The sequence below is a fragment of the Hetaerina americana genome, unplaced genomic scaffold (genome assembly GCF_022747635.1).
Source record: "Hetaerina americana unplaced genomic scaffold, ioHetAmer1.1.p SCAF_294, whole genome shotgun sequence".
Taxonomy (NCBI): Eukaryota; Metazoa; Arthropoda; class Insecta; order Odonata; family Calopterygidae; genus Hetaerina; species Hetaerina americana.
In genome coordinates this window covers 111,243-128,896 of record NW_027286868.1, presented here as the reverse complement: position 1 = coordinate 128,896, position 17,654 = coordinate 111,243, and the positions used below count along the sequence as shown (strand labels likewise).

The following is a 17,654-nucleotide window of genomic DNA, read 5'->3' as shown; positions in this document are numbered from 1 at the left end:
CAAGAGTTTTTGAGTGGCACAAAATGTTTAAGGAAGGCCGGGAGCTCGTCGAAGATGAGCAATGCATCGGATGCCCGACGACCGCTCGAACCGATGCTCAGGTGGCCAACGTGGAAAAGGTTCTGGACTCTTGACAGGCATTTAACCATCGTCCTTATCAGTGAGGAGACCGGCCTTTCAGTTGGAACTGTCCACATCATTATAACAGAGGATCTTTTAATGAGGAAAGTGTGTGCGAAGCAGGTGCCGAAAGTCTTGAGCAAGAAACAAAAACTGTCGCGGGTGGAAATTCTGCAATATATTTTAGAATGCATCCAGGAAGATGGAGATTTTCTCGACAACATTATTACCTCAAAGGATAGCTCAAAAGGAGATCAAAGGATATCAGTTTGCCTCCATCAAGGCAGTTCAAGTGGCAACAACAAAGGCTCTCAACAGTATTCCAGAAATCGACTTCCAGCGGGATTTTGACGAGTGGCAGATGTGCCGAACGAAGTGTATCGATCCAGGAGGAATGTATTTTGAAAATTATTAAGTAATTGTAATGATAACTGCAATGAATTTTGATTTTTGGAACCAATCCCGATACATATTGAACGGACCCTTTAAGTCTCTCTTCAATACCATATACTTCCTTCCTCCCTTCATTCTGTCCAAAATCCATATCCTGTTCCTGCCCATTCCTCGTTTCAAAAATTTTGTTGTCTCAGGCGTAACTTTATGGAATCTGCATAACACATTAAAATGAAATGAAATAATTTACTTTGTAATTCCACACACTTTATTTAAAAATCATACGACCCAGGTTTCCCTATTTGCAAAGCACGTCTTTGAAAGTGACCACAAAAGTGGCTAAAATTATTCATTTTGAAAATAAAGGTCAAAGACTCAATGCTTTGGAGCAGTTGGAAATGATGGACACCAAAAGATGTAATTCTCATTTCCTCCCGGCTACATTGTAACTTTTTTACCTCTCCACCCTCCCTTGACCAGAAGGTTGCTTCTGTTACGACCAACTGATGATGACGTTCAACCTCGAAACCTGGGTCGTGTGTTTTTTAAATAAAGTGTTTGGAATTACAAAGTAAATTATTTCTTTTAATTCCTTGTTTTCATAACATTCTCCCCTACATCGCAGTCTTCACCATCCCACTGCCAATCAATATGCCCCTCATCCATCTTTCCCATCTCTTTTGGATTTCTTCCAACTACTTAAATTGTATGAGAGTGTATGGTTGCAGGGTGAATAAAATTAAATGATTTGTCACAGGCTGTATCCCTAGAAATTATATGTTACACATTGAAGTAAAGTGATAGAATTTTGTATTTCTTGTACTTACTGCTGGCTCTAATATGCTGCTTTTTTTTTGAGAACAAATGCAGTCCTGCATTAGAATGTTCTTTGCCCCCTTAATTTTCGCTGCTAAATTTAGGGTTGTTGGGTATACAGTCAGGACTTCTAATTGAGAAATGCCGCTGCATCTTCATATCCTTTTGCCTAGGCGATAAGCGCAATGCAGGAGATGTTTAGGTGTGCCGCAATGCAAGAAGCCGCCCTCCACCTCTACCCGGAACTCTTCTCTGCCTTACTCATAGCAATGGGATGCTACATTGGCACTTCTCCACCTGTTTACATGGCACACAGGCCGACACCAGCTCCACTGACAGCACCAAGGAATGCCAATGCTCCTTTGCCAGCCAATCAGAAAGAAGCGTCAGGGAGTCGTTTTTCATTTGTACCAAACAGAAAAGCTTACAAGTTGAACCCAGCAAGGTAAGGTTGACTTTTTTCTGATTCCACTACTAGATGCTAAGGAACCCAAGATTGTGTTTTTTAAATGCCATCACATATATTCATTGATGTTACGGTTAATCTGCAATGTATTTCTTTGTACCATTATTTTTCATTCTCTCCCAAGTATCACCTAACATTTTCCTTATATCACTTTTGCAGAGCCCCACTAACTCTCAATATTTACTCCATCTTTGTTTTTCTTATTTTCACATACCATGAGAACTGAGGAATGATGTTAGCAGACTATGGTCAAATTTTCATGTTTCCATTTTCCATGACCACATGACTCAAAATATCCATGTTCGTTCAGAAAGTTTTTGGAATGTATAACAATTAGGAATGATTTTTGTAAAAGTTTTTTTATCCATTCTAAAAATAAATCTGTGCCTTTCATCTTGCTTCAATGACCCTGTATCTACTCTCCATATCAAGGTTTTGACAAACCTTTTTTTAACATCGTTACTCATTGTCTCCCTACCACTTTGACCATTTTGGTCCTAAACATTTCTGAGATATGTAAACTGTTCCTGTTCTAGTTCATAAACTCATATTTAACTAAGCTTTAATTTCTCTTTCTCAAAAGCCATATAACCTTTGTTATGTATATATATATATATATGTTCTCATTGCGAGCATATTGTCCTGGCTTTCCAATTAACTCTGCAATGTTTACAAACCCCTTGGTTGACTGGCAAACTAAAGGTTGATCATCAGCAAATCTAACTGATTTTATGGATTCCCCGCTAACTTTCATTCATATCTCAAGTTCTTCCTATGCCTCTAGAACTATTTGCATATTGACATACGTATACAGGGTGCAGCGCTTCTCTCCGGACAAATTTCAATTTCGCAACATACTGTAGGTCCACTGGAGGCTGCGATTGGTGTTCTTGAAAGCTATAGGCATCTAGTGAACAGTGATAAGCACTGTTTTCTTCAATTACTGTGACATAGTGCATCAGAAGCTCTTACCACAAGGTCGTACAGTCAATAAGGGGAACTGCCTTGAAGTTATGCACAGTTTGAGAGAAGCAATACGAATTGTGGAAAAACAATTTATGGCTTTTGCATAATGGTAATGCACCTGATCTCTTATCGTTGCTTGTGAGAGATTTTTTGGCCAAAAGCAACACCACAATAATAATGCCTCAGCCACCATATCCATCAGGTTAGGCCCCCTGTGACTTTTTCCTATTCCCAAAACTGAAGAGATCTATGATAGGATGGCGATTTGCAATGATTGAGGAGATAAAGACTGCATTGTCATGTAATTAATGAACTTTTTGAAGAAGTTAAGGGTGGACTGGCAGGATAACTCGCATATATGAAACCTTTTCATGACTGCACAGGTTTATGGTGTAAGCGATGGAGATTCAGGGTGAGCATTAATGAACAGGGGAGTACAAGAGTGTTGTCTATTATCTCCCGTGATTTTTAACATATGCTTGGAAGAAATATTGAGACAGGATTAGGGAAGTTGAATGATAGAAAATAGGCAAGGAGGGTGTTAAGTCAGATTTTGGATTACCAGTACTTAGTTAACCAATCGGCTGAGAGATTTCAATCATCCATATTTAAATTGCAGAATGTATGCAATATGCATGAAAGGAAAATGAATAATAATAGAAGAAAGTTGTCATGTGATGACTGAGCTAAACATTAAATTCTAAGGGTAAAATGAATGCAGGTAGTACACTTAAATTATTTTAGAAATACTTTTCTTGAAAATGGGCAAAAGTGAGGAATTTAAGAATAATAATAAAAAGTCAAGAATTTGCAAAAAGGAGGGAGTTGCTGACTAGGACCTTCAGAAAATGCACAAAGAAAATATTCGCGAAAACTTTGATAAAAAGCATAGTTTTATTTTGTTTTGAAACATATTCAAAGAGAGAAGAGGATGTGCTGTATGAAGGAATTTGAGATGTGGGAAATAATTGGTTAAATAAAATTGATGGGTAGGAAAATATATTAAAAAGTGATGTGAAAAGAGAAGGTTGTTGAAAGAAAATCATAGTAGTCAAGAAAAGTGAATGGAGATATTGTTGAAAGAAATTGGAATATTGGAGGCTTGTGATGGGTGGTAGAATGTTAAGTAGCGGAGGTAGATAGATAGATAAACTTCTTTATTCAGATGAAATGGAGACCATAAGATCCCTTCCTCCATTTAACCCTCAAAGAGGAAGGAAGAGTTAATGCATGGTGGGTGGAATTAAGAGGGGCAGTTGAGGATGTACAGCTGAAATAGGGTGTATTTTAATGTAGATTGTCATAAAATTTAATTCACTGTTAGACTTATATGAGTAGCGGTAGTCCAGGGGTAGAGGTGGTTTACTGGCCAGAGAGCCCAGGTTCTATTCCTGGGTAAGCCTCTTTGGGCACCCTCAGCTCCATCCAAGCTGTGTGATTTTTTGGGTACCAGATCTTCCTGGAAACCATAACCGGCACAGGGAAAGGAACTGGCCCCCTACCCTGATGTGTGAATTTCACATGCCGTCAGGCTTAGTACTGGGTGAACTCTGCCATCAGCCACCAAACTGACCTTTGGGTTGATTACTGTGTTAATGGTTAGACTTAGAAATGTAGCACTGCTTATTTCATGGGTCAATCCAAAATCCTTTGACTACTGCTCTACTGACTATTGCTAATGACAGCTTGAATGCTATCATTGGAAATGGATGCATTCGTATTAATTACCTTATATACTTGTGTATAGGTCAACCCCTGTGTTTTACTTTAAATTTCTGTTTTTAAAAATCTCATGTGTAAGTCAACAAAACATTTCTCATTTTTTTCTCATTCTCGTTTTTCTCATTTATTAAATATTGTTGATTTCATTGCATTAATTTTAATTATAACTTGTGAAATACATGCTCCTAAGGAAATGAGGACCAAAAGAAATATAATTCTAAGCTTATAATAGTAGCTATCGAGTTGTAAATAATTGCTATTTATTTAGATTTTTTTCAATATCTTGACAGTATCGACCTCAACCATTATAATCAATAATAAGATTTTGAGTGCATTCTGACATTTACCACCAGTGCCATGAGTACTGCCCAAATGGTACTGCTACAATTGTTTGCTGTTACCGTTCACTGGAACAAGCAGACAGTATTTTTGGCTGTAAGAAAGGTCATAACTGTGAAATTAGTATTACATGGTGGTATTGGAGGCGAATTTCAGAATTAGACCAGGTGGAGGTTTGACTCACTTCTCAAATAGCATATTTATTAAATTACTAAAAATGCCTTCCATGAATACGTTCACCCTAGATTTTTTCATCAAAATTTTCTATTCAAAGGCTGCCCAATTAATCAGTATTGACATTTGTGTTCATCATGCCACAGTCCATTCCATTTACATTGCTTGTTCCCCAAAGGAGCATAGGTATTAAGGCATAGGAATAATGAAATGCTCCTGAGCTCTTCTGATGAGCTAGAAAATAATAATATATTTGTTTCCATTTGGAATATTGTTTTGTGTAGGTGTACTATTGACTCCTTATTGTGTTCATTTGATGAATTTATTTCCAGAGTTGCACAAGGAGCTCTGCAGTCATTTTTGCTCTGCTGTGACTGTGAGTCTGCCGCTGAAGCCCTTTTAGAATGTTCGAACATTGATGTTGGCGAAAATCTTTCATCTTTCATCAGAATGATGCCATCATTGACCAGGTGAATGCAATAATAGCATTGCTGCTCTGATGGCTGCCTGTGACTGAGAATCACCCAGCCTGTTCACAAACTTGCATGCATCTTTTACAAGAAAAAATGAAAAAAATTGAATTGTATGAATTTATAAAAAGTGATAGAAAGTGACTTGTATTAAAGGCATCTGCAACTGTGCAAAATATGATTTAATGTAACGAAATCATCTTGGAGTGTGATACTCCAATTCATTGTCGACTGCTTTAGTATTCTCGAGTCATCTCCATGTTCTTTGTAGATGCTGCTTGAGCTGGTATAGACATTGAAGAAACAGTGATTTCTCCTTCTTTAGCTGTTCTCACTCTAATGATGTATCGTTGTTTGTGATGCCGTAAGTAAGCCGCCCCAACTACTTTAAAGCCCCAAAAGTTATCAGGAGCCAATCCCCAAAAAGTTGCCACCATATTTCAAAATAATTAATTTTTGGAGATTTACTGCAGAAAGATTACAGGCATGCACAGGTGTTGCAAATTACATTATACAATACATTTTATGAGTTTAACATGATAAAAAGCGGTCCTTATGTTTATAAGTATGCTTTTTTTTAATTTAACTGTCCAAATTCTTGGTAATCGTCCAAACCTGTGAGAGTTGACGGAATGTCTGATTATTCATGAATAGTATTATTGAGATGGACAACTCTTAGGCACATAAGACTTGAAATGTCCTCCAAAGACTGCTGTCTTGGGAGAGATAAATTTTTTTGGAAATGATTCAAAAGTTGAAGGGGTCATCTCTATCAAGTATGGCAGATGCTTTGTAGTTTTCCAATGCCACATTGATCTTAATCTGCAGCATCATTGTATTCCTTAGAAACGACATCTTATGGCACGCGTGCATGAATAAAATAATAAATGCCATTGCTTTGAGTCACCCTCCCCATTCATAACACTGTAATTTCACATCTGCAAATGCTATGCTATGGATTGGTTTCCAATGCAAATGAGCATTCTACTACTCTTTCTAAAGTGTTAGCATCTTGTTGGTCCTTTTCAGATGAATCACAGTTCGTTGTGGTGGTCAAGTCATTGGGAGCTGGACTTTATTTTTACATTTTTGAAATCGAACTGTAGAGCACCGAAGCCCATTATTGAATCATCAGTAAACATATGTTTAATCAACAAACTAAATTTTAATGGCAACTGGGAATTGAATGGAAAAATAATAATATTATTTATCAAAATAAAATATATAAAAAATTCTTTTGAAATGAATGTGAAAGAATGGAAACTTTTATTACTTATGATACAATGCATGGCCTCACATTATTGAAAGAATTTTTCCGGGACTTGAATTTCAGCTGAATTTCAGAGACTTGACTTTGACTGACTGACATTAAAATTGACTCATATTTGGGTAATTATGGTTTATTCCATTCATTTTTTTAAGTAACATACCATTATTGCTCAGTGGGGAGGTAGGAATGAAAGTCGGGGGGGGGGGATCCTAAAATCAGTTAGGTTTGCTGATGATCAAGCTTTAGTTTGTCAGTCAGCCAAGGGGTTGCAAGCATTGCTGAGTGATTTGGGAATTCAGTGCGATAGATATGGGATGAGAATCAAAATAAATCAAACCAAGGAATGCAATTTTCCAGAAAGAAAAAGGCTAAGCTGAACACTAAAATAGGAGGGCAAAAACTAGAACAGGTGGAACAGTTTTCGTATCTCGGAAGTGTTTGGGACAAAATAGTCAAAGTAGTAGGCCCATAGGTAGAAAAATTGGGCTAGGCAAAGAGGTTTTCACAAGGAGGAAAGAATTGATTACTGGGACGTTGAGTAAGGATATTAAGAAAAGACTCAAAAAAAACTTGGATGTGGAGCATAGCTATGTATGGCACGAAAATGTGGTCACTGATGTAGGAGGATAGACGTAGATTGGAGGCCTTTGAAATGTGGTTGTGGAGAAAAATGAGGAAGGTGAAATAGGCAGAAAGGAAATCAAATAAGGAAGTGCTAGGTGTATGGTGGGTGAAGATAGGAGTTTGTTGGGAGAAATCCTATGTAGGTAGGAAAAATGGATGAAGGGCGTATTGATCGGCAGTGGGATACTGAAGACTGTGATACAGGGGAGAATGTTAGGCAAATGAGGAAAGGGCAGGAATAGGATAGATAGATAGATAGTGGTCTTTATTTGGGCGAAATTGAGACCAAACGGTCCCTTCTTCCATGTAACCCATCGTCGTATACATATTACATTAGGCATTAAACTTATGGTCACATTCATGTGTACACATCAAAAAGAAAAGAGTATATATACCTGTATACACACACACATACACATATGCATGCATATACACATGTACACATATATACATGCATATACATACATATATATATATATATATATATATATATATATATATATATATATATATACAATATATGTATATATATATATGTATATATATACATATATATATATATATATATATATATATATATATATATATATACAATATATGTATATATATATATATGTATATATATACATATATATATATATATATATATATATACAATATATGTATATATATATATATGTATATATATACATATATATATATATATAAAAGTAAGTGTAAGCAGATGAAGCGGGAGTTGTTATAGAGTAGGATAATAGGGTGTCTTTTGTTAGGAGTCACAATATATTTTTTTAGTAGTATTGTCCTTCTAATAATAATGCCATTGGTCTTTTTTTTGCCACTTCCAGGGCTTTGTGCAAGCAGATGCCCAGTCAAATCCCTCGTGTCGCCACCTGCCTGAATCGATATGCAGCTTCATCGAGTGCAAATGAAGCCCAGCTTGTCACTGTGACTGCTTTCTTTTCAGAGGTGATTAGTTAGTACTAGCCTTGGATAATTTGTATTCATGAGTGTTGATATTAGAGCAAAAATACTTGATTCTATATCCCTTTTGCTCATTATCATTTTTGACCGCATCTAGCATGCTTAGGTTTGCATGATGGTCCAGGGGTTATATCAATGGTATTTCCAGCATTATGTAAAACTTTAATGGATTACCATTGATTTATGCTCCACTTAGTGATTGGTACCAACTCATTGAGCTTGGAGTATGTGCATGAAGTCACACAGTAGCTGCCTTGAGTACCCATACCTTCTGTGAGCAACAAAATGAAAGTTGTGGATGGATGTTGCAAATTTAAAAGAATGCATTTCACTTGAAAAACCTGAGATGCACAACACAGGAATAAGATATAAGTGTGACTTTTATTTGTCATTAATTAAGTTTTTACAAGATCATCCTCATGATTTTATAAATGCTGAAGAATAATGCTACTCACTATATGCATCACAAATTTCCATCATTGTGGTTGAATTTTTAGAAGTTATTTTGGCTATTAATAGTCTGCCTCCAAATCATTGGAACTGGGTTACTCTCCCTTGCATCCCAAGAATGTTTCTAAATACAACTGATAAACCGTTTTTGAGTTGTCCTGGGAAGTCTTGAGGATGTTGAATTAGCTTGCAGGAGGAAGTTGCATGATTTTTCAAATGCTGGGTGCGTTCCAAAAGTAATGCAATTGAATTTCCTGTGCCACTCCTATTGGTCGTCGTGAGATCAAACCACTTCAGGGGGGATGATAAGCCTCTCTCCAAGCTGTGGAAGAGGCAGGACGTCAGTTATTGTGAACCTGTGTCGGTGTGCCGACTGTGTCACGTAAAAAATGGAATTGATGATCAAGCAACGTTACATGATTACTAAGTTTTGTGCTAAACTGGAAAAATGTCTTGAGGGGACTAGCAAAATGATTAGTGAGGCTTACAGGGACACTGCTCTGTCCTACTCACGAGTTAAAGGAGGTGGCTAAATGCCTTTAAGGAGGGATGGGAAGAGTTTCACGACGAACAACGCTCTGGGCGGCCATCAACCAGCGAAACCACTTGTTGTTGTTTGAACACAAACCTCAAGCTTGAGGCTTGTGTTCAACAATAGTTTGACTCTGACCATCGATTGAGTGCCAAGATGGTTGTCAATGACCTGAACTTGTCATCTACTGTTGCGCTTCACATTGACACTGAAGATTTAGCAATGAGGAAAGTGTGCGCCAAGCTCGTGCCCAAGGTGTTTGCCTCAACGCGCTACGAGTCCATGGGTTCCTGGCCAAATAACAGGTGCCAATGCTGCCTCATCCCCTCTATAGTCCTGATGTCACCCGAGCACACCTCTTTTTGTTCCCTCGGATTAGGGTAGCCCTGAAAGGAACCCACTTTTCGTTCATACAAGAGATCCAAACAGCTCGGTGACGAAGACCTTTTGCGAGAGGTTCCCAAAGATGCCCCCCAGGGCACGTACCAGTCATGAATGAGTCACTGGAAAATGTGGAGAGAACAAGGGGCACTGCTTTGAAGAATTTTAAGTGTTTGTGCAAATATGTTCAATGAAAGACTTTTAAAAAATAATTGCATTACTTTCAGAACGCACCCTGTATTCAAGGTTGTTTTAGTGTTATCCCTTCAGCCATAGTAGTGCGATCATATTCTTATGCCTCTGTGTGGAAGAAAAGTGAAGGACAGCAACCCTTATTTCATAAGATATTGGATCCTTCTTACGTATGTGTTAACCTTTTCTTTCCTTACACCAGCTGGAGTGGCCTATTTTAGAGTTCCTCAATGACTTGTATGTTGATTAATTAATTATAGAGATTAGTTTTCAACTCTTGTAGAAAATGCAAAAGATAGTGCTCCAAATTGTGCGTAAATCAAATGCTTTTGACCCCAGAATGCTCATTCACTGAATGTAGTGAACTGTTGAAAAGAGATATCGCATGTCATGACTGAGGAATGCAAGCCCAAATGGTTGAATTAAAAGGGAGTAGACCCTAAATCTAAAAAGAGTTGGTGGTCCGCAAAGATAAGGAGGAACTCTGGAGAGCGAGACCATATGAGCCAGAATGTTTCTCCAGGTGCTGTCACCCATGTGTATATGCAAGTACATTTTCCAAAGATAAGGGTTTATATTGGCCATATGTTCGCAAAAAACCATTGAAGCTTAAGGCTGGGTGTGAATTATTATCTTTGCTTGTGTATGAATCTGAATTAGGTAGTGAGCACTTTGCATGCGGGCATTTAATAAGTTTTGAATTCTTTATCATGCTCTGCAGCTGATAAACCTGAATGGCAATGGGTCGGAGGCATTGGTTGAGGTTGCCTTGGAGCACCTCCTCATGCTGGAATCGGGGGAAACCCCTGCCTCCTCACCCACCATCTCCAACTCATCATCCTCCTCAAGTCTCAAGTCTTCACAGTGGTCAGCACCCTCACCACTTCTCCGCATCCTTTGCCTGCGAGGCCTTGCCAACACCGCCAGCCTCATCAACTCCCAGCAAGTAAGTGGTATTGCTTTGATCATCCGCACTGCTGTTACGTCGGGTAAAGAATTTTGTAGTCCAGAGTAGCATTTGCTGAGAGGACAGAGTTGACAACAGTCTTGGGAATTGTGGATACAGAGTGGACAGTCAGTTAGGAAAAATTGGGACAAATACAGGTGGAAGTAGACAATTTTTAGGTAGAATGTCGAGAGACAATTTTTCTAGTGGATACGTTGCTTCAATTACTGGTTGCAGTGGCACAGGAGTGCTTCATGCCTTTCGTTTTTTACACGATAAACAGTTTTGGACTTATCAGAGTAACAACCCTCCCAGTGGAAATGTCGCTGGACTATCTCTTAAGTTTTATTAAACCCCAGGTGACCCGCCAGAGGATTATCATGACAGCGTTTTAAAATAAAATTCCTCATGGATCGATGGGCACGCATGACGAACTGTGGGTCAGGATTTCGAACTGCATATGAGACGTTGTCATAGAAATACGAAGGATCATTTGATCGGGCGCGCTCGTGAAGTGGTTTCAACTCTGCGCACCTTGCTTGCTCTCTGGAAATATTTTGCTTGTCCCAAAATGGCTGAGTGGCTCCATTAGCGCATAAAAGGGATACCTCTGGAATCGCTCCGGAAAGTGAATCGGCATGAGCTAGCTCCCGCCCCGGTATATGTTGTATCTCAAATGAGCACTCATTTAATTCCATGACCCATCTAGCCAATCTTGGGGTCGGCTCTTAGAGGGCCAGAAACCACCAGAGAGGCTTATGGTCCGTGTGCAACATGAAATATTTTCCTAAAAGATAAACTCGAAATTTTCGAACCATTTGTACAACCGCAAGGCATTCCAGCTCGGTGGCGGAGTATGTCTTTTGGGCGCCATGCAACTGTTTACTAGCGTACGCTACTGGGTGTTCACCATCTTCCCATGCTTGTGATAAAATTCCCGCTACGGCCAGCGAGGTCGCGTCTGTCGTTAAAATAAACGGTTTTGCAAAATCAGTGAATCTCAAGACAGATCGCGAAAGCAAGCAGTTCCTTAAGGTTTCAAATGTGGTTTGTTGATCATTTTCCGAAACAAAGTTTGTATTTTTTGAAAGGCTATTCGTAAGGAAACTGGAAATTTTGGCAAAATTTAGTATAAATTTACGATAGTAGCCCACCAGGCCTAAAAAGGATTGAAGCTGCTTAATATCCTTAGGTTGAGGAAATCATTTGATTGCTTCCACTTTGCTTTGATCGGGCCGCAAGCCCTGTGCGGAAACCGAGTGACCAAGAAAAAGTACTTGCTTACGGAAAAGTTAAGTTTTCTTGGGATTCAGCCTCAGATTGGCTTTTCTCAACCTCTGAAAAACCTTCCTCAGACCCTTCAAATGATCAATCCAGTTCCGGTCATATCTCAGTATGTCGTCCAGATAAACTAAACACCCATTATTTATGAGTCCTTCAAGAACGGTTGTCATTAACCTCATAAATGTCGACGGAGCATTTGCTAAGCCGAAGCTCATGCGATTACACTGAAAGTGTCCTTCGGGTGTGCTAAACGCAGTATATTCCTGGCATTCTTCTTCCATCTCCACCTGCCAGTAACCACTACACAGGTCCATTGAGGAGAAGAAGGCGGCACCACCTAGCTGAGCGAACACTTCGTCCATATTTGGGATCGGGAATACATCCTTTTTTGTAACATTATTTAACGCTCGGTAGTCAATACAGGGCCTGTACTTTACCATACCATCTTCCGTCACTTTCTTTCTAACAAGGATTATTGGTGCTGACCAAGGGCTTGCAGAGGGGGAAATAATTCCCTGTGTCAACATCTCCCGAATTGCCTCATTTAGAGCCTGGCACTGGTTTCGAATGCGGCACGCGGTAGGGTCGTTTTTTTCCGTTTTTGCTCTCGCCTACGTCAATCCGATGCTTGACAACGTTCGTGCACCCTAATCCAACATTTTTATGCAGAAATATCTCCTTGTACTCAATGACGAGCTGTTGGAGTGGATCAAGGGCGTCGACTGGCACTTTGCTGAAATCGAAAAGGGTCATAAGTTCACCCGTTTCAATTGCTTCCAGCCAAAAATTATCGTCTTCTTGCTGACCTTCAAGAACGTTAATCTCGTGTTTTTGCCCTTGGAATAATTCAACTTCCACGTGAGAGTCTCGTTTTAGAATTTGTGTGTCAGCTTTCAAGTTGCACATGACTATAGGAATCCTTCCCTGCTTGCTAGGCAATACTATTGTCGGAAGTACGATTAGATCTCTCTCTTCTCCCAATATTTCCACATCACTTCCATTTGATCCATCGCATCTCACACTATCAATTACAATTGAGAATGGGGGTACTCTAATCGATTTTTCGATTACAATCTTCAGCCCTTCGATTATTATTTCTAATTCACCTGAGCTCCCAGCATCACGGCTAGACCTCTCGGCCGGCTCTTGGCCCCCGCTAATCCCTGAAGTAGCAACTCTTGTTAATGGATGAGAAAATGCAGTCACCCTTGGACTCTTCATTTTTAACCCCATCATCCCTCTTGTGATACGGACACTTAACTGGTGGGTTGGCCGCATTCCTCTGTACATCTCCTGTGCTCGACTCAGTCATCTCTTCATTCACGGGCCCCATATCTCCTTTCCCCATTCCCAACTCAATCAACTCGTGGGAGACTAATGTTACGTTATTTTTATTTGGTACTGGCGACAAGATCTCCGCCCCTACCGTCTCTAACGGGCTGGATTCCCATAAGTCTAACACATCCTGAACATTGCCTTTATCCCGCAAAAACCCGATTTTCTCTTCACCCAGAAAATCAAATTCGGGAAGGCTTGAGCTACTAATGTCTCAGTTGGCATCATCGAAAGGACCGATTTCTTTTTAAAGGGCAGTACGTTATTCTCTTGCTTAATCCTGTTCTTTGAGCTCTCTTGGCTCGAATCTAAGTATGTTTCTCTACCCTCCCTAATCTTCAGTTTTCTATCCTGGAAAGACAGACTTCCCCCATAGCGTGCCATGAAGTCAAGTCCTAGGATGCCATCGTAATTTACGTTTCCAAGATCTGCAATCAAGGTGTCGTGAGGGTATAGGTTCCCAGTTATAACAAATGGTATTGTACATTGCCCTATGACCGCTAATGGGTGGCCTGAAGCACTTCTTACTCTAGAATGATACCTGGATACTTCAAATTGGTGAAGAGGAAAATTCTTTTCATGTAAGATAGAGACCGCCGCTCCCGTGTCCACCAACATATGAAATACTCGGCCTGAGATTTTCGCGGGGACGGTCTAGCCCACTTCTGGCTTAACAGCTAAAACGACGTCTCCCCCGACCGATTGGTTGGGGCAGGAGCCTTTCCCGGCCCTGTCCTGGACACTTAGTCAGGCATCGGATAGGAAAATGACCCATTTTCCCGCATTTCCCACTAAGCACCAAGGGGCAATTTTGAGAGGTATGGGTGCTCTCGCCGCACTTATAGCATTCGCGAGAGGAATCTTCCTTTTACCGACAGTAGCGCGCAATATGCCCAGCCAGTCCGCAACGATAGCAGGTGCGTGGAGAAGAATTGACTCTCTGATTTTCTTGGTAGTCCCTGTGACTCCTCCCTGCGAATGGGCTGACCTGAGGGCGCTCGGGACTATTTAAAGAGCCATTCAAAGTTCCGTTTTGCTTCTGTGACGCTAGTTGCTGCGCTAGATTTATTGGCTATTCGTGAGGAGAGTTGAACTGAAGTGCTTGTACCTTTTTTGAAGGCTCTGGTAATTTCTCACGCTTGCCTCTTCCATGGTCGCATACGCTTCCGCTTCGACAATTCCTTTAGGAGTACAAACCAGCACAAATCTTCCTATTTCCTCCCTTAATCCTATGAGAAACTGTGCTAATAATCGGTCCTCCATCAAACGTTTGGAGTTTTCGGACAGTGGATCCCTCATTGCCTCTCGTAATTTATTCCCCAAGTTCCTCAATCTAGTGGAAAACTCCGTGACACTTTCTAGTGGCTTTTGCATGCAGGTAGTGAACATTCTTTCTAATATGAAGGGAGGTATTTTTACATTAAATCTCTGTTTTAGGGCAAGTGAAATATTTTCATGAGAATCCACTATATGCGGATTGGCCGAAACGAAGTCAGCCGCCGTCCCACTCAGCCGTAGAAGTGCCACCCCGAGCGTTTGCTGTTCGTTCCAACCACTTAAATGGCTTACAATGCGTATACTCTCTAGAAATTTGTCGACACTAACTTCGTCCTCCCCGCTGAAGTTGGGAATTAAATGAATTTGGCTGCCTATGGAGGGATAGGTCGGCGCACCAGGCGAATTACCGATGAAATTACTGTGAGTGCAAAAATTGCCTGCATTCGGTTCCTCATTCCCAGTCAATGTATTTACCGTGGATGTAAAATCAATTAAATTACCATGTTTCTCAGTACTTCCATAGTCTAACTCCCATAGTGAAGCCCCTCGAGCAATACATCTCCCTACGCTCGAGCTCAACCAATCCATTTTGAGGGTTTATCTATAATAATGAATTACTTACTGTGATACCTTCCTCTAGATGCTCTTCATGGGTTGGACAAACTAGGATACTCATTCCTTATGGGAAAGCTATACAAGTGGGGAAAACGTATAGTCTACAAGCCCAAAACAAGGCACATTGTACAAAAAATAAGATATCACTTACGTTCTACGATGCGGGAGAGGGAGAGAGCCGAGCACCGGGACGGGATCACTATTAGAAGATGGCACGACTGGGCAACAGCGGAACGGTGGTAGACGTGGGCACAGTGAACATTACCCTAATCGTCAGCCACGGTGCGAAGCCGGACCGGAGGTGGAGATGAGGAAGCGAGAAACGCGGGCACGGTGAACGTGTCCCCAGGCGGAGCCTTCGTTTCTCGGGGATGGATGGGGGAGGGTCTGATCGTCTAGCCGAAGTCACGGCGAGCGTAACAAGCCTCGTGCTAGACGCGATCACGACATGCGTGGCCCAACTGACCCTGATGCCTTGCCGACAGCCGAATTTATTCCCGCTCCTGGGCATGACCCTTGTCCTCTGATGCGCGCAGCCAGGAGTCATACTCAGGGAAGCAAGGCTTTCCCGGCCCACGTCACCAGCCCTCGGTACTGATAACGGAAACTAGTCATGCCCCTGCGGAGTCATGCCCGGTATCTAGTTTCCACAAATTAGATGATGCGTAAGGTGCCTATCATGAGGGTATCGCAAATGCATACCCTCGACAGTGTTTTATCTTCAAAATTTTGGAAAACATGATAAAAGAGCATATTATTTATTTTTATTCTGGTACCCTGTGCCAGATGTTAGATGTTTCTTGTCAGCATGCTTTCCCCCATAGTATATCAGTTCCTTCAAGTTCTGGTCCCAACCCATGAAAATAATTTTGGCATCACAATTTGGTTACTTCTTTTGTGCATGTGATGAACAAAACTGAAATTTTTCCAGGCATAAGTAGAAACACCAGCTGTGAAATCAATGGAAAATGTATGGTAAAAGGTACCATATCAAATGAAAAGATTATCAATTGATGTTTAATTTAAGGACTGTAAAAAATGGTTATATTATGCAGTTGAAAAGGAAAAATCGTGTACTTATGAGTATCCTTTTCTTGTCATGATATCACCTGAACATATATTTATGGTGGTGATGTTTGTTTTGAAAATATTGGTGGCCATTTTATCAGAATAGTGTTACGTATGAGTATTTTGTTCTATTATAAGCAAGACAAGATAGAATATTATAACAAGATCAAAATATTTTGTTAAAAGGGAGTGAAGAAAACTGTAAATATTCCCAAGAAGTGAACAAAATTGCCACCTGAAATATGCAAGCAGTGGCAGTCTGGTGTTAGCTCTTCGGCATGTAATGGAATTTCAAATGTTTCATTTTGGTTTTATTTATTGCACACATCTCTCGAATACAAATGCAGTACTCTCAGGAAGTTCTGTTGCTTCTCAGAAGATTGTGTCAATGTGCACTGCAAAGTGAACGCCATTTGGTGATATTTTTTGGACTTCTGCCTCTGCTGAAATAGTTTATTTCTCTCTGTATAAGAGCAAATAAGGGTCTATCAAGTACTTATTGTATTACAGAAAAAATGAGACTGTTCTTTCCACAGGCAAACTTGACAGATCAAAATCAGTGAGGTGTCACCTTGTAGCAGTGTCTGTGAGAAGTAAAGCACCACCTTGCTTGTAATCTCATCTCAACTTTTCTCTACACAACAGTGATTCTTGTCTGAGCTGGCACATACTTGCTGAACAAATTCTAGTGCTAAGTGAGAATGAAGGTGTTAGAGAAGCAGCACGTGGGCATTGAATTTCGTTTTAACCTTGGGAAAAGGGAAACTGAAACTTATGCAATGATTCAAGAGGCATCTGGTAATGAAAAATAAGTCAGGCACAGTGTTGTTGCATTGGTACAGCCGCTTCCATTCTGGACAATCCTTGACCGATGAAAAACTGAGAAGTGAATTACCATCAGTGCTAACAAACATCACCCACATCAACAGTGTGAATGATTTAGTGTGTGTAAACTGTAGGTGAACTGTCAGAGAGATTGCCAATGAAGTTAAATTATTAGTTTTGGATCGTGTTTCACCATTTTGCCAGAGATTTTGGGCATATAGGGCATCACGTCCAAATTCATGTCACAAGTGTAAACGGATGAGCGGAGGCAAAAACGTCTCGACATCAGCCAGGAACTGCTCAATCATTCAAATGATGATCAAAACTTCTAAAAAATAATTTTCACTGGCAATTGTTTATGGTTATGATATAGAAACCAAAGCCCAGTCTTCACAGTAGGAAGG

General features: G+C 40.2%; 1 protein-coding gene across 2 annotated transcripts in view; it reads left to right on the top strand.

Annotated features, from left to right (window-relative positions):
• Positions 1–17,654, top strand: part of LOC139689950 (maestro heat-like repeat-containing protein family member 1) — a 122,877-nt gene that overhangs the window by 94,127 nt on the left and 11,096 nt on the right. For both annotated transcript variants that reach the window (XM_071587098.1, XM_071587097.1), the window contains exons 23-26: positions 1,503–1,774; positions 5,329–5,466; positions 8,209–8,329; positions 10,621–10,845. In XM_071587098.1, the coding sequence (XP_071443199.1) occupies positions 1,503–1,774; positions 5,329–5,466; positions 8,209–8,329; positions 10,621–10,845 (756 nt within the window). The remainder of the gene's footprint in view (positions 1–1,502; positions 1,775–5,328; positions 5,467–8,208; positions 8,330–10,620; positions 10,846–17,654) is intronic.